This window comes from Eutrigla gurnardus, assembly GCF_963514095.1.
Source record: "Eutrigla gurnardus genome assembly, chromosome: 23".
NCBI classification, from domain to species: domain Eukaryota; kingdom Metazoa; phylum Chordata; class Actinopteri; order Perciformes; family Triglidae; genus Eutrigla; species Eutrigla gurnardus.
This window is the reverse complement of record NC_139934.1, coordinates 3,714,425-3,738,443: the sequence shown is the minus strand read 5'-3', so window position 1 is coordinate 3,738,443 and position 24,019 is coordinate 3,714,425. Positions and strand designations below refer to the sequence as shown.

Sequence of the window (24,019 nt, the reverse complement as noted above, 5' to 3'; positions counted from 1 at the left end):
TTTAAAGTGATGGATGTAAAGCTCTGTAATGTATCCGAGGTGCTGCCACTCAACACACTTACTATGAGAATGTCGATCAGCTCGTTTTATGCTAAATGCACTGAAAACACCGATAAGGAAAGTTTTTGAATTTATTATTATTATTATTATTATTATTCATGCTCGTGATTTCTGCCGCCTTCCTGCCTGCTTTTAGCCCGTCATATAATCACGAACTCTTGAGCTATTTAACCGTGTGACATATTTATTGCCTGTCTCTCTCGTCCCTCAGAAACCCTGAAATCCTCACAAATCCTCCAAATGTCTCTGAATGACAAAGTCAGAGGGTTCATCCTCTGGGGAGCATGAGCATCCGTACAGTTAATGTCGATCGTAGTTGAGGAGCGACGTTTCCGTCCACGAAGCTTTCAGCTCGTTAAAACTGATGATTTACAAAATATAGATGATAATCATATCCTTTCACTCATTTGTTTTTCACTGAATCATAAATATATTTGACGAGCTGTGATTCTTAAAAAGCTGAATTAAAGGAGTGAAATACTGCAAGTTTTAAGACAAAGTTGTAATATTTATGTAGAGTGAATATTTAGTTGGAACACTGTGACTTTATTCTCCGGACGTTTTGATTTTGTCCTTAAAATATTATAATTTTGTTCACAAGTTATTTTTCTTTTGTCTTTTTTTCCGACTTTTTCCTCAAAATATTCCGACTTTTTCTCTGAAAATATTTTGACTTTTTCCTCAAAATATTACAACTTTTTCCCTTGGAATATTTTATCGACTTCATCTTGGAAATTGTTTTCTTGAAAATACTTTATTTTAAATTAGAATTTTCCTCAAAATCTGTGCCAAAAGTATTCCTTTTATAAATGTAGTCTGAGCTCCATCCAGCTTCATGAGGTTTAGTTCTCATCTGAGTAAAATTATTTGAAATCAGAACTAAAGAAGTATTTCCATTATTAGAAAAATATAAAATGGATTATTTTTTTTAATTGTTTTTTTTTACACCAGCAATCAAAATCCCCAAAATATTCAATTTAACATCATATAAAACAGATTTTTTGCTTAAAAAAAAAAGAAAAAAGATCGGTTTAATTGTCTGCCTCCCGACATATCGATAATAATTGTTGATAATAATTTGAATTGTTTTTTATTTGAATTCCATCCATTTGAGGATTTCTGAACTTCGGGTTTCTGGAGGACGGTGATGATATTTCTAATATTTGTGTTGTATATTGATAATGTATTTGTGTTTACACATAACAACATGGGGCTCCCAAGAGTCTAAATATGTCTTAATTTAAAGTTGCACTATATGTAGTTTTACTGAGATGGAAAAAAAAGTCATTCTAGAATATTTAACCTGTTTTTTTTTTGTTGTTGTTTTTTTTTAAAGCAGAAAGTTCACCGTTATTTCATCAAACACCACCACATGATCACTGTTAACCCGAATGTCTAAAATACATATTATATTAGTATATTCTAGGATATTACGGAGAAAAATAAATCATTTGTGCATTCAATTTAGTAATTCACACTCTGGATTTAATATTGATATTAAATCCGTCAATTATCACATAAAATCCCTTTAACTCACTGATTTAATTATTAATTATTAATGTTTCATCAGTTTGCATTCTGGTAAAAAAAAGAAAGTTTGTGGAAAAAGCAGTAAAAGTATAATTCTTTAATAGCATGAAACTTAAATACACACCACATATTATCAACAATCACTATATTAAAACAGATTTATATCATCGACATGTTTAAATGAATGAAATAATTAACAATAACGGTGCAGTGAGCTGAGTTCAGGATCTTAATATTCTACCGTTTTTTTTTTCCCGGTACGTGAAGGTCCCGGATTATTATTATTATTATTATTTCTCAGATCTTTATTTAGAAACAGCACACAAATACAGATATGACATACTCAACACAGTATAAAAAGGAATGTGAGCATGGCTCCATAATAAAGAAATGAAATTAAAATAACAGTAATATAAAAATACACATTCGTGACGGGAAATTATGAGAAAATACATTTTATTATCCATTCTAGTCTTAATATATTCACAACTAAATCTTTATTAAAGCGGTTTAAACAATTTCACCAATAATGAAATAAAAAAGGTGCCTGATTTCCTTTTTATCTTTTAAAAAACAACATCTAAAAGTGTTTCAACATATTGGTACGGTCCAAAAGGTCACCAAGACGGTGTGAAATTAGTAAATTGTGCACATTAATTTGTTGATTATTTTCTCCTTGACTCCATACATGGTTGTTTTTTTGGTTTTCTTTAAAACTGAAGCTCATCTTTCGCATTGAATGTGAAGGCAACATCAGAGCCGTGAGTCAACACACACATGGATACACTGCAAGTACTATATATATATATATATATATATATATATATATATATATATATATATATATATATACTGTATTGTTAGTATCCAGCTTCCTTGCTGGCTCACTGAAGTCACGCTAAGAGGGTGAATAATTCAAACAGCTTTGTAAAACCAATTTGCACATTATAACAAATAAAAAGTTTAATAAAATCACATCTTTTCACTGTTTTTTTCCTTATTGTGAGATCCATGATCTTACTCGTTTAAAAATATATAATTATTGATGATAAAAATGACAGGAAGTGACTTCAACGCCTTTCAAACCTAAACCTCAGAGCAGCAGTACTAAAAAATAAAGACTCATCTTTTATTGTGAAAGGTTTTTTCCGATCCACGGTGCTCAGAGCTGATTTCTGCTCCATATTTGTTTTGAAGGTTTTATTTCAACACAAAGTAGCATGAAATAATAACAAAACATTAAAAAATAAAAAATCCTCCCACCTTGAATGTATCCTGTTACTGTTCGCTGCTGCAATGATCAATAAAGTTTGACTTCATCTGACTCCGTCGCTGTCGTCGTGTACTGGAGTGTGTGGGAAGATCATGTTACACTTACTGGTGCAGTGAGTAATCCTGCTGCTCACTGGTACTACTATTTAATACTATCACGTTGTATATTCGCTATGAAAGCATCAGAAACCGAGAGTTCAAGGCGGCGTTTTTTAAGGGAGAATTCAAGGATGAAGGTCACGCGCTCGCCACACTCGACAAACGAGTGGGAGGATGAGTGTCAACCGCCATGAGTCCCGTCCCCTCCTCCGTGGTTGCCACGGTTACCGAGCATGTTGTAGGTCTCCCTTCGGCGGCGAGCTGGGGAGGATTCGTCAGCGTGAAAGAAAAAAAAAACATGCACACACAATTAAGGTCATTATTAGATTTGGGTGAATGGTGGAGGGGGAGGGGGGAGGGGGGGAGGGGGGGGGGGGGGTAGAGGGAGAAAGAAGCCGAGAGGAGGAAGTGAGGGGAAGGATGAAGAGGAGGTCAAAAGGATTAAAAAGGAAAAACAGACGGGAGGAGGAGGAGATGATGATGACTTTCTCTATTCGCTTGTCGAAAAGGTCAAAGGTCAAGGCCCGAAGGACAAAAGAGCGATGAGATGGGCTCTTCACTCGGAAAGGGACAGGTTGCCGGTTGCCATGGCAATGTGGAGCGTTCAATATGTTTACGGGCTGATGGGAGTGTTCTTAGTTTTTGCAGGAATTCAGTCACACACCAAATTATTGGGCTTGTTAAGATGTTACGGTCCATCCTCTGGGGAACATGAATGTCTGAGACGCATTTCATGTGAATCAGTCCCGTTGTTTTTCACTCAAAACCATAAAAATTAACCTCATGATGGTGGTGGAGAAAACGTCAAAGGGTAGGATCCATCCTCTGGGGAACATGAATATCTGAAGGATCCAGCATGTAGATGTTGACCTCATGGTGGCGCACAAATGCGACGTCAGAGGGTCACTAATGTCATTAGGGCTCATCCTCTGGGGAACATGAATGTCTGATCCCACACAGAGATGAAACAGCCGGAGATCTGGCGCCCCCCGCTGGTGGAGATTTAGCACGTTGACCTATATAACCCTTTGCGATTTTCGGGATGCTAATTCTTATTAAATGAAGAAATGGAGGAGCAGCAGAGGACCACGACGTGAAGAACAGAGGAAGAACATTAGTGTTGGCCAACACCGGATCTCTCTCTGCGGGACGGGAAATCAATAAGTGCTGTGAGACAGGAAAAGGGGGGGGAGGGGGGGGGGGGGGGGGGGAGGTTAGACAGGATCAAGGGGTGGAGCAGGAACATTTAAATATCTCTTATTTTTTTATTTGGACAAAATACAGTGAACATGTTCTCAATGTGCTGAATCATAAACATCTCTCTCTCTCTCTCTCTCTCTCTCTCTCTATATATATATATATATATATATTTTTTTTTAATTCAGTTGTTTTTTCGTTTTTTCCCCCATGACGTGACCACTTCCGGTCGCCCTGTAACGTCGTGCAGCTTGATGCAGCACACAGTGGGCGGAGTCCTGCGCCGTTTTCCCCGGTGTTTTCTCCCCCCTCTGATCCACCACGTGGAGCTCAGGATTTCGCGGGATTTTCTCCGCATGTGATGACGTCACATGTCAAACACGCTGTAAAAAAAGAAAAAAAAGTTTTAGTTTGATTCAATATAAGTTGCTCTTAAAGTACATTCTTTGTTCTGGTGTTCCCCAATAAAGTGTTGCATAGCAAATACCGAGTGTTTTATTTTGAAAAACTCAAAAAACTATTCAACAAAATCATATATATAATCAAGCCTAGTCTATATTGAAAGTCTACCATAGTTGTATTTTATGCTGGTATTGATTTACAAAAATGGACAAAATAAATCTGTTATACACAGTGGTGGAATATAACTAATTACATTTAGACAATATACTCAAGCACAATATTGAGGTAGATATATGTTCGTTTATTTATTCATACAGCTGTGTGTGTGTGTCTTTTGAAACCTTAAGTATTTTTAATGCTCATATCTTTGTATTCTTCAATGGGATTATCTTGTGGAACGTCGAAATTAATTACATCTACTCATACTTAGGATTTTGAGTACATTACTTTTGCCTGTATAATTGTATTACACAGTCATATCGTTACATTTATTTTAGTGAAATATCCAAATACCTCTTCCACCTACTGGTTTAGACTCTTATTTTGTGGAACAACAGGAAACGCTTCGACGCGCTCCGTCTACCTTGACGCCGTAGAAGAAGAAGGGGGCGTGTTGCTAGTCGTTAGCCTGCCTGCTAACTGTGAGCTAAAGTTGAGTGTAGTTTCACTTTGTGGCAGCGGGGAGTACCCTCTCCGGAATGAGCAGGGCTTCCTGGGAAACGAAACAAGACGCTGCCCGGTTCCGTCCTCGACACTGCTCGGGTCGTGGATGTAGCTTTTTAACACTCTTCGGCGCCGTTGTTGATAACTTGTTGCCCCGGTGGCGTCTACAGATTTAGCCGCTAACAAATCAAACACGCAGGTACGCGTTATTTCGCCCCAGCTAGCTGTGTCGGCTAGCGCCCCCCGCTACTAGCATGGACGGCAGCGGTAGCATGCAAAGTAACGAGGAGAGGGGCGCGGAGAAATTAATGGATGACTACCTCAGAGCCATCGGTCTGCATCGGAAGAAGATCGCCAAAGACGGCTCGTGCTTGTTCCGGGCTGTCGCCGAGCAGGTAAAAGTGACGCAACGTAGCTTTAGTTGACAACTGACGTTAGCTTTCACTGAGCCGCCGCAGGTGAAAGAGCTGGGCTCGGTCGCGTTTGTTTTGCTAACGCATGCTAGCAAGTCCGCGGCAACGTTAGCCGAATTAAAGGTAACATCCTTATCAAGGATGTCGTCGAGGTTCAAAAGCAAACAATTAACATTTATACACTTTACACTTAAGTATACGTGAAATTGTATATTTTCTGAATTGAGTTCTGCGTGCGTTGCCGGTAAAGTTGTAAAAACTCGTTAAAGTGGAAAATATATATATATACGTATATTACTGTTGACCTTTGACCCCATCTAGGTGCTGCATTGCCAAAGCCTTCATACTAAAGTTCGGGCCAAGTGTGTGGAGTTCCTGAAGGAGAACAGAGAGAGCTATGAAGCGGTATGTACACTGCTGACTGACATCAGATAATCAGGATGATTGATAAATAATAATAATAATCCTCAAACCTCCCCTGCTGTCAATAAAGTAGATTTATACATTCATTTATTTATGTATTATTAATTTTTATGAAGTATATTGAATTTAAATGAAAAGTGTGTTCTGTGTTGCAGTTTATTGAAGGTGACTTTGAGGATTACCTGTTCAAGCTTCAGGATCCGCAGGTAACGCCGCATAAGTGATTTCCTGCTCCCCATTTGTTTGCCGGCGGCCGAGTACGGGACGTCATTGTGGCTCTCTTGTCGTTTCAGCAATGGGTGGGAGAGGTGGAGATCAACGCGCTGGCTGTCATGTACAAGTAAGAGACGTCTCAGCGGCGTCACGCCTAAAAATATCCGGTGACTTCCTTCTGCCGTTTGACAGGTTTCCACATGAATCCGGAGCCTCGCTATGAAGCTCGGCCACATTCTTGGAAATAATGAGTGGTTTTTTTAGAACAAATGAAGCAGGATGAGTCGACCTCTCTGATGACTCATGGTGCTTTAATATTTCTGTGTTGTAAAGGTCTTTGATCGGGTGCAGCTTATGTATACCGGCTGATAACTTGATTAAGTTTTATTACGCTGGATGATACTTTTCAAGATCTTTATCGTCACACAGGAGAAACTGACGTTTCCCTTTAGACGGTGACCTTAAAATAGAAAATACGACGGAAAACAACGAACATTTATACTAAAAACTCAAAGGTATAAACTTATAAAAAATATGTAAAAAAAGAACAAAATGTATGCAGTTTAGCAGCATTTTTTATGATTTTTATTTCTTCTCCCTATTTATAGACATGAGGGAATAATATAAAAAGAGCAGATATTAAAAACATGAGAGGCGTATTTGTGATATTCATCTACTTACTAAAAGTAAAAGTTGGGTGAAGAATCTGTGTCTTTATTCCTTCATGTTTTCAACAAAGTATTTGTGTCTTTTCTTTTTTTAGGAGAGATTTTCTGATCTTCCAGGAACCCGGCAAACCAGCCGTCAACATCACAGACAACAACTTCAAGGACAAGGTGAGACCCGACTGTAACCTTTTTATTCTTTTATTTTCTCTTCATTCCCACCACAAGTTAGTTAATTACTTCAGCTGCATTTTAATTTTCTTTATTTAATATTTCCTGCCAACATTTTAAAGAGGCGATTCTAAAAATGTCAGGCTGAGTTTTGGAGAAAATTTCTAAAAATGTAGTAAATGAGAATAATAATAATTCAAACAGCCAAACAAAGCGAGTTATTTCCCCTCCCAGGTGCAGTTGTGTTTCCTGAACGGGAACCACTACGACAGCGTTTATCCCATCAGCCGCATTAAAGGCGCCGCCCTCTGCCAGTGTGAGTGTCTGACATCAGACGTTGCCGTCGTTGCTGAATCCGTGTCTGATATTTAATCTAACGCTGATTGTGCTGCCAGCCATCCTGTACGAGCTGCTGTACGACGGCGTGTTCAAGGAGGACCGCAGCGCTCTGACTCTGTGCCAGCGCGCCGGCCGACCTTCTGACCTCCTGAGCGACGACAGCATGAACGCCTGCGTCAGCAGCGACGACGACGACGCCGGCGAGCCGGACGAGGCGCTCTGGTAGGAAAACGCATCCCTTTAAAGCTTTTTCTACGTTCTGAACATCAGTCGAGCCTCTGAGACGGATTTGAAAAAAGGCAACCAAAGCCCTCCCCTCAGTGTTCCACGATTGGACGAGGGCATTGGATGGAGGGTACGACGGCTCCCATTGGTTAATTTCTATGCAGGCCTACAGCTGATAGACTGATGGATTTTTTTAGACAATAGCTTTAACCGATTTTTAATATCCGTTACTTCCATGCAACATCCGATATCCGCTCCGATACTCGTGTACTTGTACTTGTAAAACTACTCATGCATCTGCATGTTAAACTAGTATACGTACACATTTATACAGCAGTCATATGAATCCAGAAACATCAACCTTTTACCGCCTCATGAGTACTTTGAATGCAGGACTTTTACTTTGTCGGGGGAGTATTTTTAGTACTTGTACGTTAGAAACTATGAAACGTGTGTTTTTATGCTGCAGGGTGGAAAACGGAACGACGGCGAGACCCAACAACCAGGGCGGCAGGGTAACGCATCAGTACTCCTCCACACTCATGTTCACCTGCCTTCTGTTGTTGGAGAAGGTTTAGGGGAGTACCTGTCTGTCTGACCGCCTGCCTGTCTGTCTGTCTCAGGGTCGCGGGCGAGGCCGACACCTGCCTGAGAGGGTGAGACGTTCACTGAACCCGACTCTGTTCAGAAACATCGAGTTCGACGTCTGGCACAAGAGCAAGAGAGGTGACGCAGCAAACCGCCTGTTACATCATTTATATTACATCATTTAGTATTTCATAATGAGGGATATGAAGTACTATATATGGTGAAATACAGTCATTTAATATCACATAATATTCAAATATAGTATCGGAAATGTAGTGTAATATATATACGTTACGTTATGCAATAATTATATAAATGTTTATATGTATTTCATTTGATATAAATGTACTATTATTACTAGCATCTATTATATAAATGTGTGTTTGTTTGTATTAACGTATCCCATAATAATATGAGCATAATGTAGTATAATACTACATGGGATGTAAAGTACAATATACGGTCAAATAAAGTAATATCACATATATTATATAGTATCATAAATACAGTATATAACAATGTGTATAAATGAATAATTGGGTGTAGAGGATGAAGAGTGTAAAATATACATATTTTTTACTCTCAGCACAACAGAAGATGGATTATTGCATCGCTGCCGGGATGCAGTACGCCGTCGGAGACCGCTGCCAGGTCTGTGATGAGTTCACTGTTCGGTTAACGTTATGTATTACACATAACAATAAATATTAATATTTCACGTCACCGGCAGGTTCGCGTCGAGGGAAGTGGAAGAAGCTACAACGCGACCATCCGAGAGCTCTCCGCCAACAACGGCCCAGTGACCGTTTATTTAGAAGAAACGGGAACCAGGAAGTAAGCCGGCACATAGTGTAGTATTCCATACCGTAGTACAAATATCTCAGCGGAGGACTTGGTGTAAATGTACTGCCCTGTGTGTGCAGACAGGTCCCTCTGTGGAGTCTCCGTCCTCCGACGAGTGACGAGAAGAGCTGGAGTACCGTGGTCAGAGACAAGAGGCTGAGCAACGGGCATGGAGGTGACACGCACACACACACACACACACACACACACACACACACACACACACGCACACACACACACACTTAAAAGGATGCAGAAATAACTCCATAGCGATGACAATTTGTAAAAAGTCAGAAGTCCTGCTTTGTTAGGTCTGTCTGCAAGACGACAAGCTAATACCTGTTAAAACGCTGGTTTTCTGAATGGAGTCTGGTTGATGGTGCTAGGCTACGCTAACATTGTAGCTGCTCCATCAACACTCCAAATAAGGTCATCTAGACATAAATACAGCAGAGACCTTGTTGTTTGGACCGCAGACAGTCTCTGGTTCCTCCACATAGTCTGGTCTGGTCTGGACTAATATGAGGGTCTATCGTAGACCTCTAGGGGGACCCTCAGACTGCTACGATATGTTTTATCTATAAGTCACCTGAACACACATTCACAAGCCTCCAGTCAAACTAACAATCCTTCCCCTCTCAGAGTGGGAGGAGAGGACTAAAGGCCGAGGCCGGGGGAAACCCGCCCCAGCATCCTCGCCCTCCGTTGCCCTGGCAACAGGCCCGGCCTTCAGCGGGCGTGTGCAGAAGCAGCACTCGTGGCCCCAGTCTTCCCCCGTAGAGGAGCCGGGCGGGGCGAAGGCCAGCAGGTCAGTGTGGTGGTATCGGATGGTGACATCCCTCCTCTTCTCCACGGAAGACGACTAAATGTCTCGTCCCTCTCCAGGAAGTCCTGCTTGGCCGACATCGGCCTGACGGACACGCAGCGCTCGGCCAAGAAGGTGGAGGAGATGAACGTGGCGCTGGTGGAGATCCAGCTCAGAGACGAGCACAGCTTCCCCGCCCTCGGGGTCAGTGACACATTCATACCGGGTCTAAACGACCGCTGTGGCCTTCTTATAAATACCTATATTTTCTCCTCAGGCTCAGGCCGGGATGACGAGTGACGGAGGGAGGAAGAAGGGAGGAGACAAGAGGAGATCCCAGAGAAACAAGACGGTGAGTTTGTCCTTCATCCATTAGAAACCTCTTGAGAAATACCTCCCGTTGTAAAAAATAGTATTTTACATTCAATGTTTTTCCATTATTGATTATTTTCTCTGGGTGCTTCTTTGTGTTTTGGGGGTTTATTTGACCTCCGACCTCAGCCATTTGATCCCTGTTTTTACAGAAGAGTCCAGTTGAAGATGTCGGAGCACCGTCTCCCTCTGGTGGAGAAAGACCCAAATCCTCCACCCCGCCACTGGCATCCGCTGCTCCTGCTGCTCCTGCTGCTGCTCCCCCTGCGGCTGCTCCTCCCCTTGCTCCTGCTGCGACCCCTAACCCCACCAACGCCTCCCTTCCTGCTGCTCCGTCTGCCAACTCTTTCTCAAGCGATCCCGCTAAAACAAAAACAGCCGCTCCACCTCCTTCTCCTCCTGCTTCCGCTCCTCCCGCCAGACCTCCCGCAACAGGCGGTGCTGCCGCCGCTCCTCCTCCCTCCGCCACTCTCTTCCTCACCCCCGCTCTCCCCGCTACTCCCCCATCCTCCTCTTCCTCTCTGCCCACTAAATCATCCGCCTCCCCTCCTCCTTCTTCGTCGCTCCCTCCTCCCACGTTCATCGCTCCCATCGCTCCCTCTCCCACCGCTGCACAGGGCTTCCTCCCTCCCTCCTCCCTCCCCCGTTGCTCCCCGCCTCCCTCCTCCCTCCCACACTCCCCCAGTCCGCCCTCCTTCCCCTCCTCCTCCCCTCTCGTCCACGAGGCTCCACCGCTTTCGGCACAAAGTAAGAAAACGTATTTCATTTATTTCTCCAACAATAAATATATGGTCTATCAAGCAACCGTTAGTCGTCGTCATAGAAACTATTAAAGTCCCTCAGTTAAGGATACCATTAAGCCTTAAGTGTGATTAGAAAAGTTAAGGTGTTTCCTGTCGTCTCTCTTCAGGTTCTTCAAATCTCGGAGGCACTCAGACCATCCAGGCCCCCCTGTACCAGACCCCCCCTCAGCCCCAAATCCAGAGCCAGATCTCAGTGCCCCAGACCCAAACCCAGGTCTCCTTAACGCACGGTGAGAACCAAACCCAGACCCCCCAGGTCCCGATGCCCCACGTTCACACTGAAGCCCAGCCCTTCCTTCCCCAACCTCAGTCCCACACTGAGGCGGCCTCTCTGCCCCAGTCCAGGATCCAGCCCCCCCTCCCTCAGACCCAGTACCTCTCCCGGTCCCAGTCTGAGGTGGTCCCGCCCTCTCACCCAGCTCCTGGAGCGTACTACCACCCTCCCCAGGCTTCAGGTCTGGCCTCTGTGCACCCCCAGCCGTCCGCCCCCCATCCTCACCTTCACGTCCAGCCAGCCCACCCTCCTCACCCTCCTCACCCCTCCCAAGTCCCCCATCCCTCCCTCGCCCTCTCCGCCTCCCAGACCTCCAACACCCAGAGTCTATCCCAGGGCCTGCTCCCTCAGCCTTACCCCGAGTCTCCGGTTCACGCTCCCCCCCAGCCGTCTCACCCTCCTCACCCGTCTCCTCACCCCTCTCATCACCCCCAACTACAGTCTGCCCCTCCCCCTCACCACCAGTCCATCCAGCCTCTGCAGCAGCTGTCCCAGCTCTACCTGGACCCCCTGTACCCCGGGTTCCCCCAGGGGGAGACGGGTGACCCGGCTCCCATTCCTCCCTACTCCTCCAGCAAATCGGGGGACGACCTGCCGCCAGGTGAGCTGGACTCGATCAGTAGTTATTTCTAAATCTGTGAAGGATCAGGATCTGGATCTGAATGAATTCATTATGTGTCTGCTATTTAAAGATCATTCATGCTGTCTTTGCTTATTTACGGCAACTTTGATCTGCCTTCCTCCTGCAGATCTCAACATGTTGAGGTTTTTCTTCAACTTGGGCGTCAAGGTAAGACACGTCCAGGTTTTTCTCCATGACGATCCTGTAAATAAATACACGACATTTTACAGTTAATAAATTCACAAGATCAGAACTCATGAACTCCATTAATCATGGTTTATATTCCTGCCTCTGATTATCGGGATAATATCATAAATTGCAAGTATTTCGTCCAGAATAATCATGGCGTGATCTTGGCTGGGGATCAGTAGCTTCCTCACTTCGCTGGTTGCCTAGCAACCAGTCCCCTAACTTTGTCTTTTCACTAAATCGGAGTGTTTCTTTCCATTCACGCCTGCTCTCGTCTCTCCAGGCCTACTCCATGCCCATGTTCCCCCCCTACATTTACCTCTACCCCCTCCAGCAGGCCCACACCATGCACCCCAAGCTCCCCTCCCGCTCCCCCTCCCCGACCCCCCACTACCCCCCCTCCAGGCACCAGGAGGCTTACCCACATCCCCAGTACCCTCCCGCCTCGGCGCCCATGCCGCCTCAGTACGACCACCAAGCTCCCCCCGCCGAGCCCCCCCATCCCAGCGAGCCCACCTTCAACCAGGCCGAGTACCCGCCCCCCCAGCCTCAACCGCACAGGATGCCCTGCCCCTCGTTGCCCTGGCAACACCACCAGATGCCCGCTCCCAGAAACCCCAGCTACGCGGTTGGGTATCCCAACCAGAGTCCATCGTATCGAGCTACCCCTCCCTTGTCTCAGGGCTTCCACCCGGGTCAAGGCCCGGGTCAACTGCTGTACTCTCAGTACCCCCCCTCCTCAATGGGATACCAGTCTTCATCCGCCCCCCCCGACGACCTCCAGGTGAGTCATGGCCTGATGGAGCAGCATCAGCCCGCCAACGGGGACTCCATGCCTTGCCAGGGGCCCAGCCGCCTCCCCGCTCTTCTGGAGAGTCCCGCCTCCGCTAACGTGGCTAATGCTAACAACAACAGGACCGTGGTGGTTCCTGGTTTTGGTACGTCAGCAGTTTTTATCATACGAATCAAAAATAAAGTTGTGACATAAAAACACAAAAAATCTTTCCATGTTTGTTGGAAATCATGAGTTGATGGTAATGAGTGTTTGTGGCCAGCAGGGGGAGCTGAAGCACAGTATTCCAGCACAGCTGTTTAATGAGGTTTTTCTTTCCCAGCAGCCCTGAAGAAGGATCCGGGAGACGGTCTGACCCGAGCCGTCCTGCTGGTGGACCCGCCCCTCAACAACAGACCCATAGTATGTACCACTCTACTCATCGCCATGGCAACAGCAGTAGTGTCAAAGAACCTGGAGTAACATTTATATAACATAGTGTTACTACTACTAGAAGTGCTACTACATATAAGTATTATAAAAGTACATGCAGTAGCATTTGTTGTAATAACCTTTTTTGTAGAAGTAGCACTTAAAAGTAGTAGTAAGATTTGTAGTAGTAGTATAAAATTACCTGAAGTAATAGTAATCTTTGTAATAGCCGTTGCACTTAGTAAAACATATAGTTGGAGTAGTAGTAGTAAAACATATAGTTGGAGTAGTAGTATAAGTATCTGTAGTAACATTTGTTGTTGTAATGTGACCTTGCATGTACATGTCACATTTGTAATAGTACCCTTTGTAGTAGTATTATAAAAGTACATGCAGTAACATTTGTAGTAGGAAGTTACCTTTGTAGAAGTATTAGTATAATAAAAGTACATGCAGTAACCTTTGTAGTAGTAGGAATAGTAACCGTTGTAGTAGTAGTAGTATTATAATAAAAGTACATGCAGTAACCTTTGTAGTAGTAGGAATAGTAGCCGTTGTAGTAGTAGTATAATAAAAGTACATGCAGTAACCTTTGTAGTAGTAGTATAACAAAAGTACATGCAGTAATATATAGTACTACATGAAGTTTTTCTGCCTCCTCTCAGATCACGCTGGTTCCAAACCCCGACATCAAAGACGTCTCCATGGCAACCATGAATCCCCGCAGCTCCCCTGGCTCTCCATTGCCGTACGACATCATCTCCAAGACGACCGTCCTGGCCGACAACAAATCCTCCCGCGGTTACCGCGGTAACCGGAAGCCGATTCACCCCGCCAACACGTACGTCCCGCTGGGGGGGGCGGAGCCTGGCCACATGGGCTTCCTGCCCACCGGCGCCATGGGCGAGGCCCTGTCCGTGGGCTGCAGCACGGAGGACGACTGGGAGGAGGCGGCGGGATTCAAACCAGCGACCATGAACCACAGAGGGCCGAGGAGGAACCCCAGAGGAGGGAGGGGAAGGGGAGGACATGATACGGGGAGGGGGGCCCACAGGAGGAGACACGGAGGAGAGCCGGGGGAGTTAAACTATGTCCAGTTTAGCTCCTCCCACAGGGGGAGGGGCCGGGAGAGAGGATACATGTGATTTTATTTGTTGTTTTTTTTCTCCCCTGCTGAGCGTTGGATTTATGACATCACTAATATGTCTGGATGCTAAATATGACGCTACGGCTAGCAGCCATTTAGCTACGGCTAGCAGCCATTTAGCTTAGCTTAGCTTTAGAAAATGGCGTTAAAAGTTATCTGGCTATAGCTTCACACTCACCGAACAAAAATGGAATCCATATTCTCATCTAACAATATTTCGCAATTTTTTTTTTTTTCTTAAATAAGAACTCAATGTTCGGACTCTCTAGCATCCCTTGAACGCAGCACAATGATGCTTCGCATGTCGATGAAGCTTTAGACATTTTTTCTTGTTGGCACTGTGAGCTAAACGCAAAGATGATTTAAAGGAACAGAAATTAAATTAATGATCATAAAATCAAATTTTGAATATGGTTGAGAGGTTCTGTTGCTGCTTTAACACTACAGTGATGACTTCAGGACGCAGTTTTAGTTTTATTAGTGTCTTGTTGCTGCTGTTTTTGTGTATTTGTCTTGTTTTTTTCTTCACCGGGTTTTTTTTTCTTCACCACAAACAACTCAAAAAATCTCTCGAGTGCCTTATGTTTGCAACGTCTTATTTCTTTTCCTTCAGAGTTTAAGAAACACTGCTGTACAGAACTGAAGGCTGTTCTTGTCTGTGTTGGATTTTTCTATGCGATTGAATAAATAAAACTTTGGTTCAGATGATCTTTCAAGTTTGAATATGAATCTTTGATCCTGTTTTGGTACCCCTCGTCTTCATCAGCGTTCCTCGTGCTCTTCTGACTCTTCAAAATACTGCACCGACTATTTTAATAGTATAGTTTGTTGGTAGTTTGTCAAAAAAATGAAAAAAAAGTCATAGTATAGTTTGTCGAGAAAAAAGTTATAGTATAGTATGTCGAAAATTCACAGAAAAGGCAGCCGACAAAATTGATAAAATATTGTTAAAAAATATCAGTCACAAAAATCCTTCCTATCATGGGTCAAGCATAGCCTGAGTGTAGGGAGTCCAAAACCAACATAAAATGCCAAATTTAAATTTTTCGGGGAGAAAAGTCATAGTATATATGTCGAATATTCACAAGAAACAGCACCTGTCAAAATGTATGAAATATTCTAAAAAAATATTAAAAAGTCATAAAAATCGCTCGTATCACTTGTCGCGCCAAGTCTGAATTTTCTGAATATTTTGTCTGAATATCCCCCTCTCTCTCCCATGTTTCCTCTCTGTCCACTACTAAATAAAAAGGTGTCTATGCCAAGAGAAAATCTTTAAAAAAAAAAGCCTTAGTGATTTTTTCTAAAAAAAAAAGTCATGCTTTGCTGAAAATTCACGAAAAAGTCAGTCAAAATAAATTCATGAAAAATTATTTAAAAATATTAAAGTCATAAAAATCGCTTGTATCGCTTGTCGCGCCAAGTCTGAGTGTAGTGAGTCCAAAACAGGCATAATAAGCCATGGTCAAATTTTTCGGGGGAAAAAAAAGTCATACTATAGCATGTCGAAAAAAAAGTGAAAAATCGACAAAATTCATAAAATGTTGTAAAAACGGTGTAAAAGTCATAACATATGCTTGTATATCGCGTGTCAACCAAAGTCTGAGTGTAGTGAATACAAATAAGTCGGAAAAGGCATGGCTTGCAGGTGGTCTAGTGGTTAGAGTGCATGCCATATACCCATGTACACACATATGCAGAAGACACTGGTTTGAATCCCGGCTGGAGGTCCTTTGCTGCATGGCATATCCCCCTCTCTCTCCCATGTTTCCTCTTTGTCCACTACTAAATAAAAAGGTGTCTATGCCAAGAGAAAATCTTGAAAAAAAAGCCTTAGTGATTTTTTTCCTAAAAAAAAAGTCATACTTTGTCGAAAATTCACGAAAAAGTCAGTCAAAATGAATTCATGAAAAATTATTTAAAAATATTAAACAGTCATAAAAATCGCTCGTATCGCTTGTCGCGCCAAGTCTGAGTGTAGTGAGTCCAAAACAGGCATAATAAGCCATGGTCAAATTTTTCGGGGAAAAAAAAAGTCATACAAAAGTGAAAAATCGACAAAATTCATAAAATGTTGTAAAAACGGTGTAAAAGTCATAACATATGCTTGTATATCGCGTGTCAACCAAAGTCTGAGTGTAGTGAGTACAAATAAGTCGGAAAAGGCATGGCTTGCAGGTGGTCTAGTGGTTATAGTGCATGCCATATGCCCATGTACACACATATGCAGAAGACACTGGTTTGAATCCCGGCTGGAGGTCCTTTGCTGCATGGCATGTCCCCCTCTCTCTCCCATGTTTCCTCTTTGTCCACTACTAAATAAAAAGGTGTCTATGCCAAGAGAAAATCTTAAAAAAAAAGCCTTAGTGATTTTTTTTCTAAAAAAAAAGTCATACTTTGTCGAAAATTCACGAAAAAGTCAGTCAAAATGAATTAATGAAAAATAATTTAAAAATATTAAACAGTCATAAAAATCGCTCGTATCGCTTGTCGCGCGCCAAGTCTGAGTGTAGGGAGTCCAAAACAGGCATAATAAGCCATGGTCAAATTTTTCGGGGAAAAAAAAGTCATACTATAGCATGTCGAAAAAAAAGTGAAAAATCAACAAAATTCATAAAATGTTGTAAAAACGGTGTAAAAGTCATAACATATGCTTGTATATCGCGTGTCAACCAAAGTCTGAGTGTAGTGAGTACAAATAAGTCGGAAAAGGCATGGCTTGCAGGTGGTCTAGTGGTTATAGTGCATGCCATATGCCCATGTACACACATATGCAGAAGACACTGGTTTGAATCCCGGCTGGAGGTCCTTTGCTGCATGGCATGTCCCCCTCTCTCTCCCATGTTTCCTCTTTGTCCACTACTAAATAAAAAGGTGTCTATGCCAAGAGAAAATCTTTAAAAAAAAGCCTTAGTGATTTTTTTTCTAAAAAAAAAGTCATACTTTGTCGAAAATTCACGAAAAAGTCAGTCAAAATGAATTCATGAAAAATTATTTAAAAATATTAAACAGTCATAAAAATCGCTCGTATCGCTTGTCGCGCGCCAAGTCTGAGTGTAGGGAGTCCAAAACAGGCATAATAAGCCATGGTCAAATTTTTCGGGGGAAAAAAAAGTCATACTATAGCATGTCGAAAAAAAAGTGAAAAATCGACAAAATTCATAAAATGTTGTAAGAACGGTGTAAAAGTCATAACATATGTTTGTATATCGCGTGTCAACCAAAGTCTGAGTGTAGTGAATACAAATAAGTCGGAAAAGGCATGGCTTTAACTAGGTGGTCTAGTGGTTAGAGTGCATGCCATATACTCATGTACACACATATGCAGAAGACACTGGTTTGAATCCCGGCTGGAGGTCCTTTGCTGCATGGCATATCCCCCTCTCTCTCCCATGTTTCCTCTTTGTCCACTACTAAATAAAAAGGTGTCTATGCCAAGAGGAAATCTTTAAAAAAAAGCCTTAGTGATTTTTTTTCTAAAAAAAAAGTCATACTTTGTCGAAAATTCACGAAAAAGTCAGTCAAAATGAATTAATGAAAAATAATTTAAAAATATTAAACAGTCATAAAAATCGCTCGTATCGCTTGTCGCGCCAAGTCTGAGTGTAGTGAGTCCAAAACAGGCATAATAAGCCATGGTCAAATTTTTCGGGGAAAAAAAAGTCATACTATAGCATGTCGAAAAAAAAGTGAAAAATCAACAAAATTCATAAAATGTTGTAAAAACGGTGTAAAAGTCATAACATATGCTTGTATATCGCGTGTCAACCAAAGTCTGAGTGTAGTGAGTACAAATAAGTCGGAAAAGGCATGGCTTGCAGGTGGTCTAGTGGTTATAGTGCATGCCATATGCCCATGTACACACATATGCAGAAGACACTGGTTTGAATCCCGGCTGGAGGTCCTTTGCTGCATGGCATGTCCCCCTCTCTCTCCCATGTTTCCTCTTTGTCCACTACTAAATAAAAAGGTGTCTATGCCAAGAGAAAATCTTTAAAAAAAAGCCTTAGTGATTTTTTTTCTAAAAAAAAAGTCATACTTTGTCGAAAATTCACGAAAAAGTCAGTCAAAATGAATTAATGAAAAATAATTTTAAAATATTAAACAGTCATAAAAATCGCTCGTATCGCTTGTCGCGCCAAGTCTGAGTGTAGTGAGTCCAAAACAGGCATAATAAGCCATGGTCAAATTTTTCGGGGAAAAAAAAAGTCATACTATAGCATGTCGAAAAAAAAGTGAAAAATCAACAAAATTCATAAAATGTTGTAAAAACGGTGTAAAAGTCATAACATATGCTTGTATATCGCGTGTCAACCAAAGTCTGAGTGTAGTGAATACAAATAAGTCGGAAAAGGCATGGCTTGCAGGTGGTCTAGTGGTTAGAGTGCATGCCATATACCCATGTACACACATATGCAGAAGACACTGGTTTGAATCCCGGCTGGAGGTCCTTTGCTGCATGGCATATCCCCCTCTCTCTCCCATGTTTCCTCTTTGTCCACTACTAAATAAAAAGGTGTCTAGGCCAAGAGAAAATCTTTAAAAAAAAGCCTTAGTGATTTTTTTCCTAAAAAAAAAGTCATACTTTGTTGAAAATTCACGAAAAAGTCAGTCAAAATTAATTCATGAAAAATTATTTAAAAATATTAAACAGTCATAAAAATCGCTCGTATCGCTTGTCGCGCCAAGTCTGAGTGTAGTGAGTCCAAAACAGGCATAATAAGCCATGGTCAAATTTTTCGGGGAAAAAAAAAGTCATACAAAAGTGAAAAATCGACAAAATTCATAAAATGTTCTAAAAACGGTGTAAAAGTCATAACATATGCTTGTATATCGCGTGTCAACCAAAGTCTGAGTGTAGTGAGTACAAATAAGTCGGAAAAGGCATGGCTTGCAGGTGGTCTAGTGGTTATAGTGCATGCCATATGCCCATGTACACACATATGCAGAAGACACTGGTTTGAATCCCGGCTGGAGGTCCTTTGCTGCATGGCATGTCCCCCTCTCTCTCCCATGTTTCCTCTTTGTCCACTACTAAATAAAAAGGTGTCTATGCCAAGAGAAAATCTTTAAAAAAAAGCCTTAGTGATTTTTTTTCAAAAAAAAAAAGTCATACTTTGTCGAAAATTCACGAAAAAGTCAGTCAAAATGAATTCATGAAAAATTATTTAAAAATATTAAACAGTCATAAAAATCGCTCGTATCGCTTGTCGCGCGCCAAGTCTGAGTGTAGGGAGTCCAAAACAGGCATAATAAGCCATGGTCAAATTTTTCGGGGAAAAAAAAAGTCATACTATAGCATGTCGAAAAAAAAGTGAAAAATCAACAAAATTCATAAAATGTTGTAAAAACGGTGTAAAAGTCATAACATATGCTTGTATATCGCGTGTCAACCAAAGTCTGAGTGTAGTGAATACAAATAAGTCGGAAAAGGCATGGCTTGCAGGTGGTCTAGTGGTTAGAGTGCATGCCATATACCCATGTACACACATATGCAGAAGACACTGGTTTGAATCCCGGCTGGAGGTCCTTTGCTGCATGGCATATCCCCCTCTCTCTCCCATGTTTCCTCTTTGTCCACTACTAAATAAAAAGGTGTCTATGCCAAGAGAAAATCTTGAAAAAAAAGCCTTAGTGATTTTTTTCCTAAAAAAAAAGTCATACTTTGTCGAAAATTCACGAAAAAGTCAGTCAAAATTAATTCATGAAAAATTATTTAAAAATATTAAACAGTCATAAAAATCGCTCGTATCGCTTGTCGTGCCAAGTCTGAGTGTAGTGAGTCCAAAACAGGCATAATAAGCCATGGTCAAATTTTTCGGGGAAAAAAAAAGTCATACAAAAGTGAAAAATCGACAAAATTCATAAAATGTTGTAAAAACGGTGTAAAAGTCATAACATATGCTTGTATATCGCGTGTCAACCAAAGTCTGAGTGTAGTGAGTACAAATAAGTCGGAAAAGGCATGGCTTGCAGGTGGTCTAGTGGTTATAGTGCATGCCATATGCCCATGTACACACATATGCAGAAGACACTGGTTTGAATCCCGGCTGGAGGTCCTTTGCTGCATGGCATGTCCCCCTCTCTCTCCCATGTTTCCTCTTTGTCCACTACTAAATAAAAAGGTGTCTATGCCAAGAGAAAATCTTTAAAAAAAAGCCTTAGTGATTTTTTTTCTAAAAAAAAAGTCATACTTTGTCGAAAATTCACGAAAAAGTCAGTCAAAATGAATTCATGAAAAATTATTTAAAAATATTAAACAGTCATAAAAATCGCTCGTATCGCTTGTCGCGCGCCAAGTCTGAGTGTAGGGAGTCCAAAACAGGCATAATAAGCCATGGTCAAATTTTTCGGGGGAAAAAAAAGTCATACTATAGCATGTCGAAAAAAAAGTGAAAAATCGACAAAATTCATAAAATGTTGTAAAAACGGTGTAAAAGTCATAACATATGCTTGTATATCGCATGTCAAACAAAGTCTGAGTGTAGTGAATACAAATAAGTCGGAAAAGGCATGGCTTGCAGGTGGTCTAGTGGTTAGAGTGCATGCCATATGCCCATGTACACACATATGCAGAAGACACTGGTTTGAATCCCGGCTGGAGGTTCTTTGCTGCATGGCATATCCCGCTCTCTCTCCCATGTTTCCTCTTTGTCCACTATTAAATAAAAAGGTGTCTATGCCAAGAGAAAATCTTGAAAAGAAAGCCTTAGTGATTTTTTTTCTAAAAAAAAAGTCATACTTTGTCGAAAATTCACGAAAAAGTCAGTCAAAATGAATTCATGAAAAATTATTTAAAAATATTAAACAGTCATAAAAATTGCTCGTATCGCTTGTCGCGCGCCAAGTCTGAGTGTAGGGAGTCCAAAACAGGCATAATAAGCCATGGTCAAATTTTTCGGGGGAAAAAAAAGTCATACTATAGCATGTCGAAAAAAAAGTGAAAAATCGACAAAATTCATAAAATGTTGTAAGAACGGTGTAAAAGTCATAACATATGCTTGTATATCGCGTGTCAACCAAAGTCTGAGTGTAGTGAATACAAATAAGTCGGAAAAGGCATGGCTTTAACTAGGTGGTCTAGTGGTTAGAGTGCATGCCATATACTCATGTACACACATATGCAGAAGACACTGGTTTGAATCCCGGCTGGAGGTCCTTTGCTGCATGGCATATCCCCCTCTCTCTCCCATGTTTCCTCTTTGTCCACTACTAAATAAAAAGGTGTCTATTCCAAGAGAAAATCTTTAAAAAAAAGCCTTAGTGATTTTTTTTCTAAAAAAAAAGTCATACTTTGTCGAAAATTCACAAAAAAGTCAGTCAAAATGAATTAATGAAAAATAATTTAAAAATATTAAACAGTCATAAAAATCGCTCGTATCGCTTGTCGCGCCAAGTCTGAGTGTAGTGAGTCCAAAACAGGCATAATAAGCCATGGTCAAATTTTTCGGGGAAAAAAAAAGTCATACTATAGCATGTCGAAAAAAAAGTGAAAAATCAACAAAATTCATAAAATGTTGTAAAAACGGTGTAAAAGTCATAACATATGCTTGTATATCGCGTGTCAACCAAAGTCTGAGTGTAGTGAATACAAATAAGTCGGAAAAGGCATGGCTTGCAGGTGGTCTAGTGGTTAGAGTGCATGCCATATACCCATGTACACACATATGCAGAAGACACTGGTTTGAATCCCGGCTGGAGGTCCTTTGCTGCATGGCATATCCCCCTCTCTCTCCCAAGGTTTCCTCTTTGTCCTCTACTAAATAAAAAGGTGTCTATGCCAAGAGAAAATCTTGAAAAAAAAGCCTTAGTGATTTTTTTCCTAAAAAAAAAGTCATACTTTGTCGAAAATTCACGAAAAAGTCAGTCAAAATTAATTCATGAAAAATTATTTAAAAATATTAAACAGTCATAAAAATCGCTCGTATCGCTTGTCGCGCCAAGTCTGAGTGTAGTGAGTCCAAACAGGCATAATAAGCCATGGTCAAATTTTTCGGGGAAAAAAAAAGTCATACAAAAGTGAAAAATCGACAAAATTCATAAAATGTTGTAAAAACGGTGTAAAAGTCATAACATATGCTTGTATATCGCGTGTCAACCAAAGTCTGAGTGTAGTGAATACAAATAAGTCGGAAAAGGCATGGCTTTAACTAGGTGGTCTAGTGGTTAGAGTGCATGCCATATACTCATGTACACACATATGCAGAAGACACTGGTTTGAATCCCGGCTGGAGGTCCTTTGCTGCATGGCATATCCCCCTCTCTCTCCCATGTTTCCTCTTTGTCCACTACTAAATAAAAAGGTGTCTATTCCAAGAGAAAATCTTTAAAAAAAAGCCTTAGTGATTTTTTTTCTAAAAAAAAAGTCATACTTTGTCGAAAATTCACAAAAAAGTCAGTCAAAATGAATTAATGAAAAATAATTTAAAAATATTAAACAGTCATAAAAATCGCTCGTATCGCTTGTCGCGCCAAGTCTGAGTGTAGTGAGTCCAAAACAGGCATAATAAGCCATGGTCAAATTTTTCGGGGAAAAAAAAAGTCATACTATAGCATGTCGAAAAAAAAGTGAAAAATCAACAAAATTCATAAAATGTTGTAAAAACGGTGTAAAAGTCATAACATATGCTTGTATATCGCGTGTCAACCAAAGTCTGAGTGTAGTGAATACAAATAAGTCGGAAAAGGCATGGCTTGCAGGTGGTCTAGTGGTTAGAGTGCATGCCATATACCCATGTACACACATATGCAGAAGACACTGGTTTGAATCCCGGCTGGAGGTCCTTTGCTGCATGGCATATCCCCCTCTCTCTCCCAAGGTTTCCTCTTTGTCCTCTACTAAATAAAAAGGTGTCTATGCCAAGAGAAAATCTTGAAAAAAAAGCCTTAGTGATTTTTTTCCTAAAAAAAAAGTCATACTTTGTCGAAAATTCACGAAAAAGTCAGTCAAAATTAATTCATGAAAAATTATTTAAAAATATTAAACAGTCATAAAAATCGCTCGTATCGCTTGTCGCGCCAAGTCTGAGTGTAGTGAGTCCAAACAGGCATAATAAGCCATGGTCAAATTTTTCGGGGAAAAAAAAAGTCATACAAAAGTGAAAAATCGACAAAATTCATAAAATGTTGTAAAAACGGTGTAAAAGTCATAACATATGCTTGTATATCGCGTGTCAACCAAAGTCTGAGTGTAGTGAGTACAAATAAGTCGGAAAAGGCATGGCTTGCAGGTGGTCTAGTGGTTATAGTGCATGCCATATGCCCATGTACACACATATGCAGAAGACACTGGTTTGAATCCCGGCTGGAGGTCCTTTGCTGCATGGCATGTCCCCCTCTCTCTCCCATGTTTCCTCTTTGTCCACTACTAAATAAAAAGGTGTCTATGCCAAGAGAAAATCTTTAAAAAAAAGCCTTAGTGATTTTTTTTCTAAAAAAAAAGTCATACTTTGTCGAAAATTCACGAAAAAGTCAGTCAAAATGAATTCATGAAAAATTAT

At 41.3% G+C, this 24,019-nt stretch overlaps 1 protein-coding gene across 1 annotated transcript; it reads left to right on the top strand.

The window, feature by feature from the left end:
- Nucleotides 1-5,140: 5,140 nt before the first annotated feature.
- On the top strand, nt 5,141-15,228 carry otud4 (OTU deubiquitinase 4). Its single transcript, XM_084003245.1, has 21 exons — nt 5,141-5,618; nt 5,958-6,041; nt 6,215-6,265; nt 6,353-6,399; nt 7,036-7,108; nt 7,343-7,424; nt 7,504-7,669; nt 8,142-8,187; nt 8,296-8,398; nt 8,847-8,911; nt 8,991-9,094; nt 9,184-9,278; nt 9,746-9,911; nt 9,989-10,112; nt 10,186-10,260; nt 10,433-11,027; nt 11,191-11,958; nt 12,107-12,147; nt 12,452-13,106; nt 13,284-13,363; nt 14,038-15,228. Exons 1-21 carry the CDS (start codon nt 5,478-5,480, stop codon nt 14,515-14,517), a joined length of 4,041 nt encoding a protein of 1,346 aa, XP_083859371.1. The 5' UTR covers nt 5,141-5,477; the 3' UTR covers nt 14,518-15,228.
- Nucleotides 15,229-24,019: the final 8,791 nt, after the last annotated feature.

Excerpts from the sequence above, each read along its gene's own strand:
- otud4 (XM_084003245.1), top strand. The coding sequence starts at position 5,478 with ATGGACGGCAGCGGTAGCATGCAAAGTAACGAGGAGAGGGGCGCGGAG. Across the intron at positions 8,399-8,846 it reads CTGGCACAAGAGCAAGAGAG|CACAACAGAAGATGGATTAT; the intron begins GTGACGCAGCAA and ends TTTTACTCTCAG. Across the intron at positions 9,095-9,183 it reads GAAGAAACGGGAACCAGGAA|ACAGGTCCCTCTGTGGAGTC; the intron begins GTAAGCCGGCAC and ends CTGTGTGTGCAG.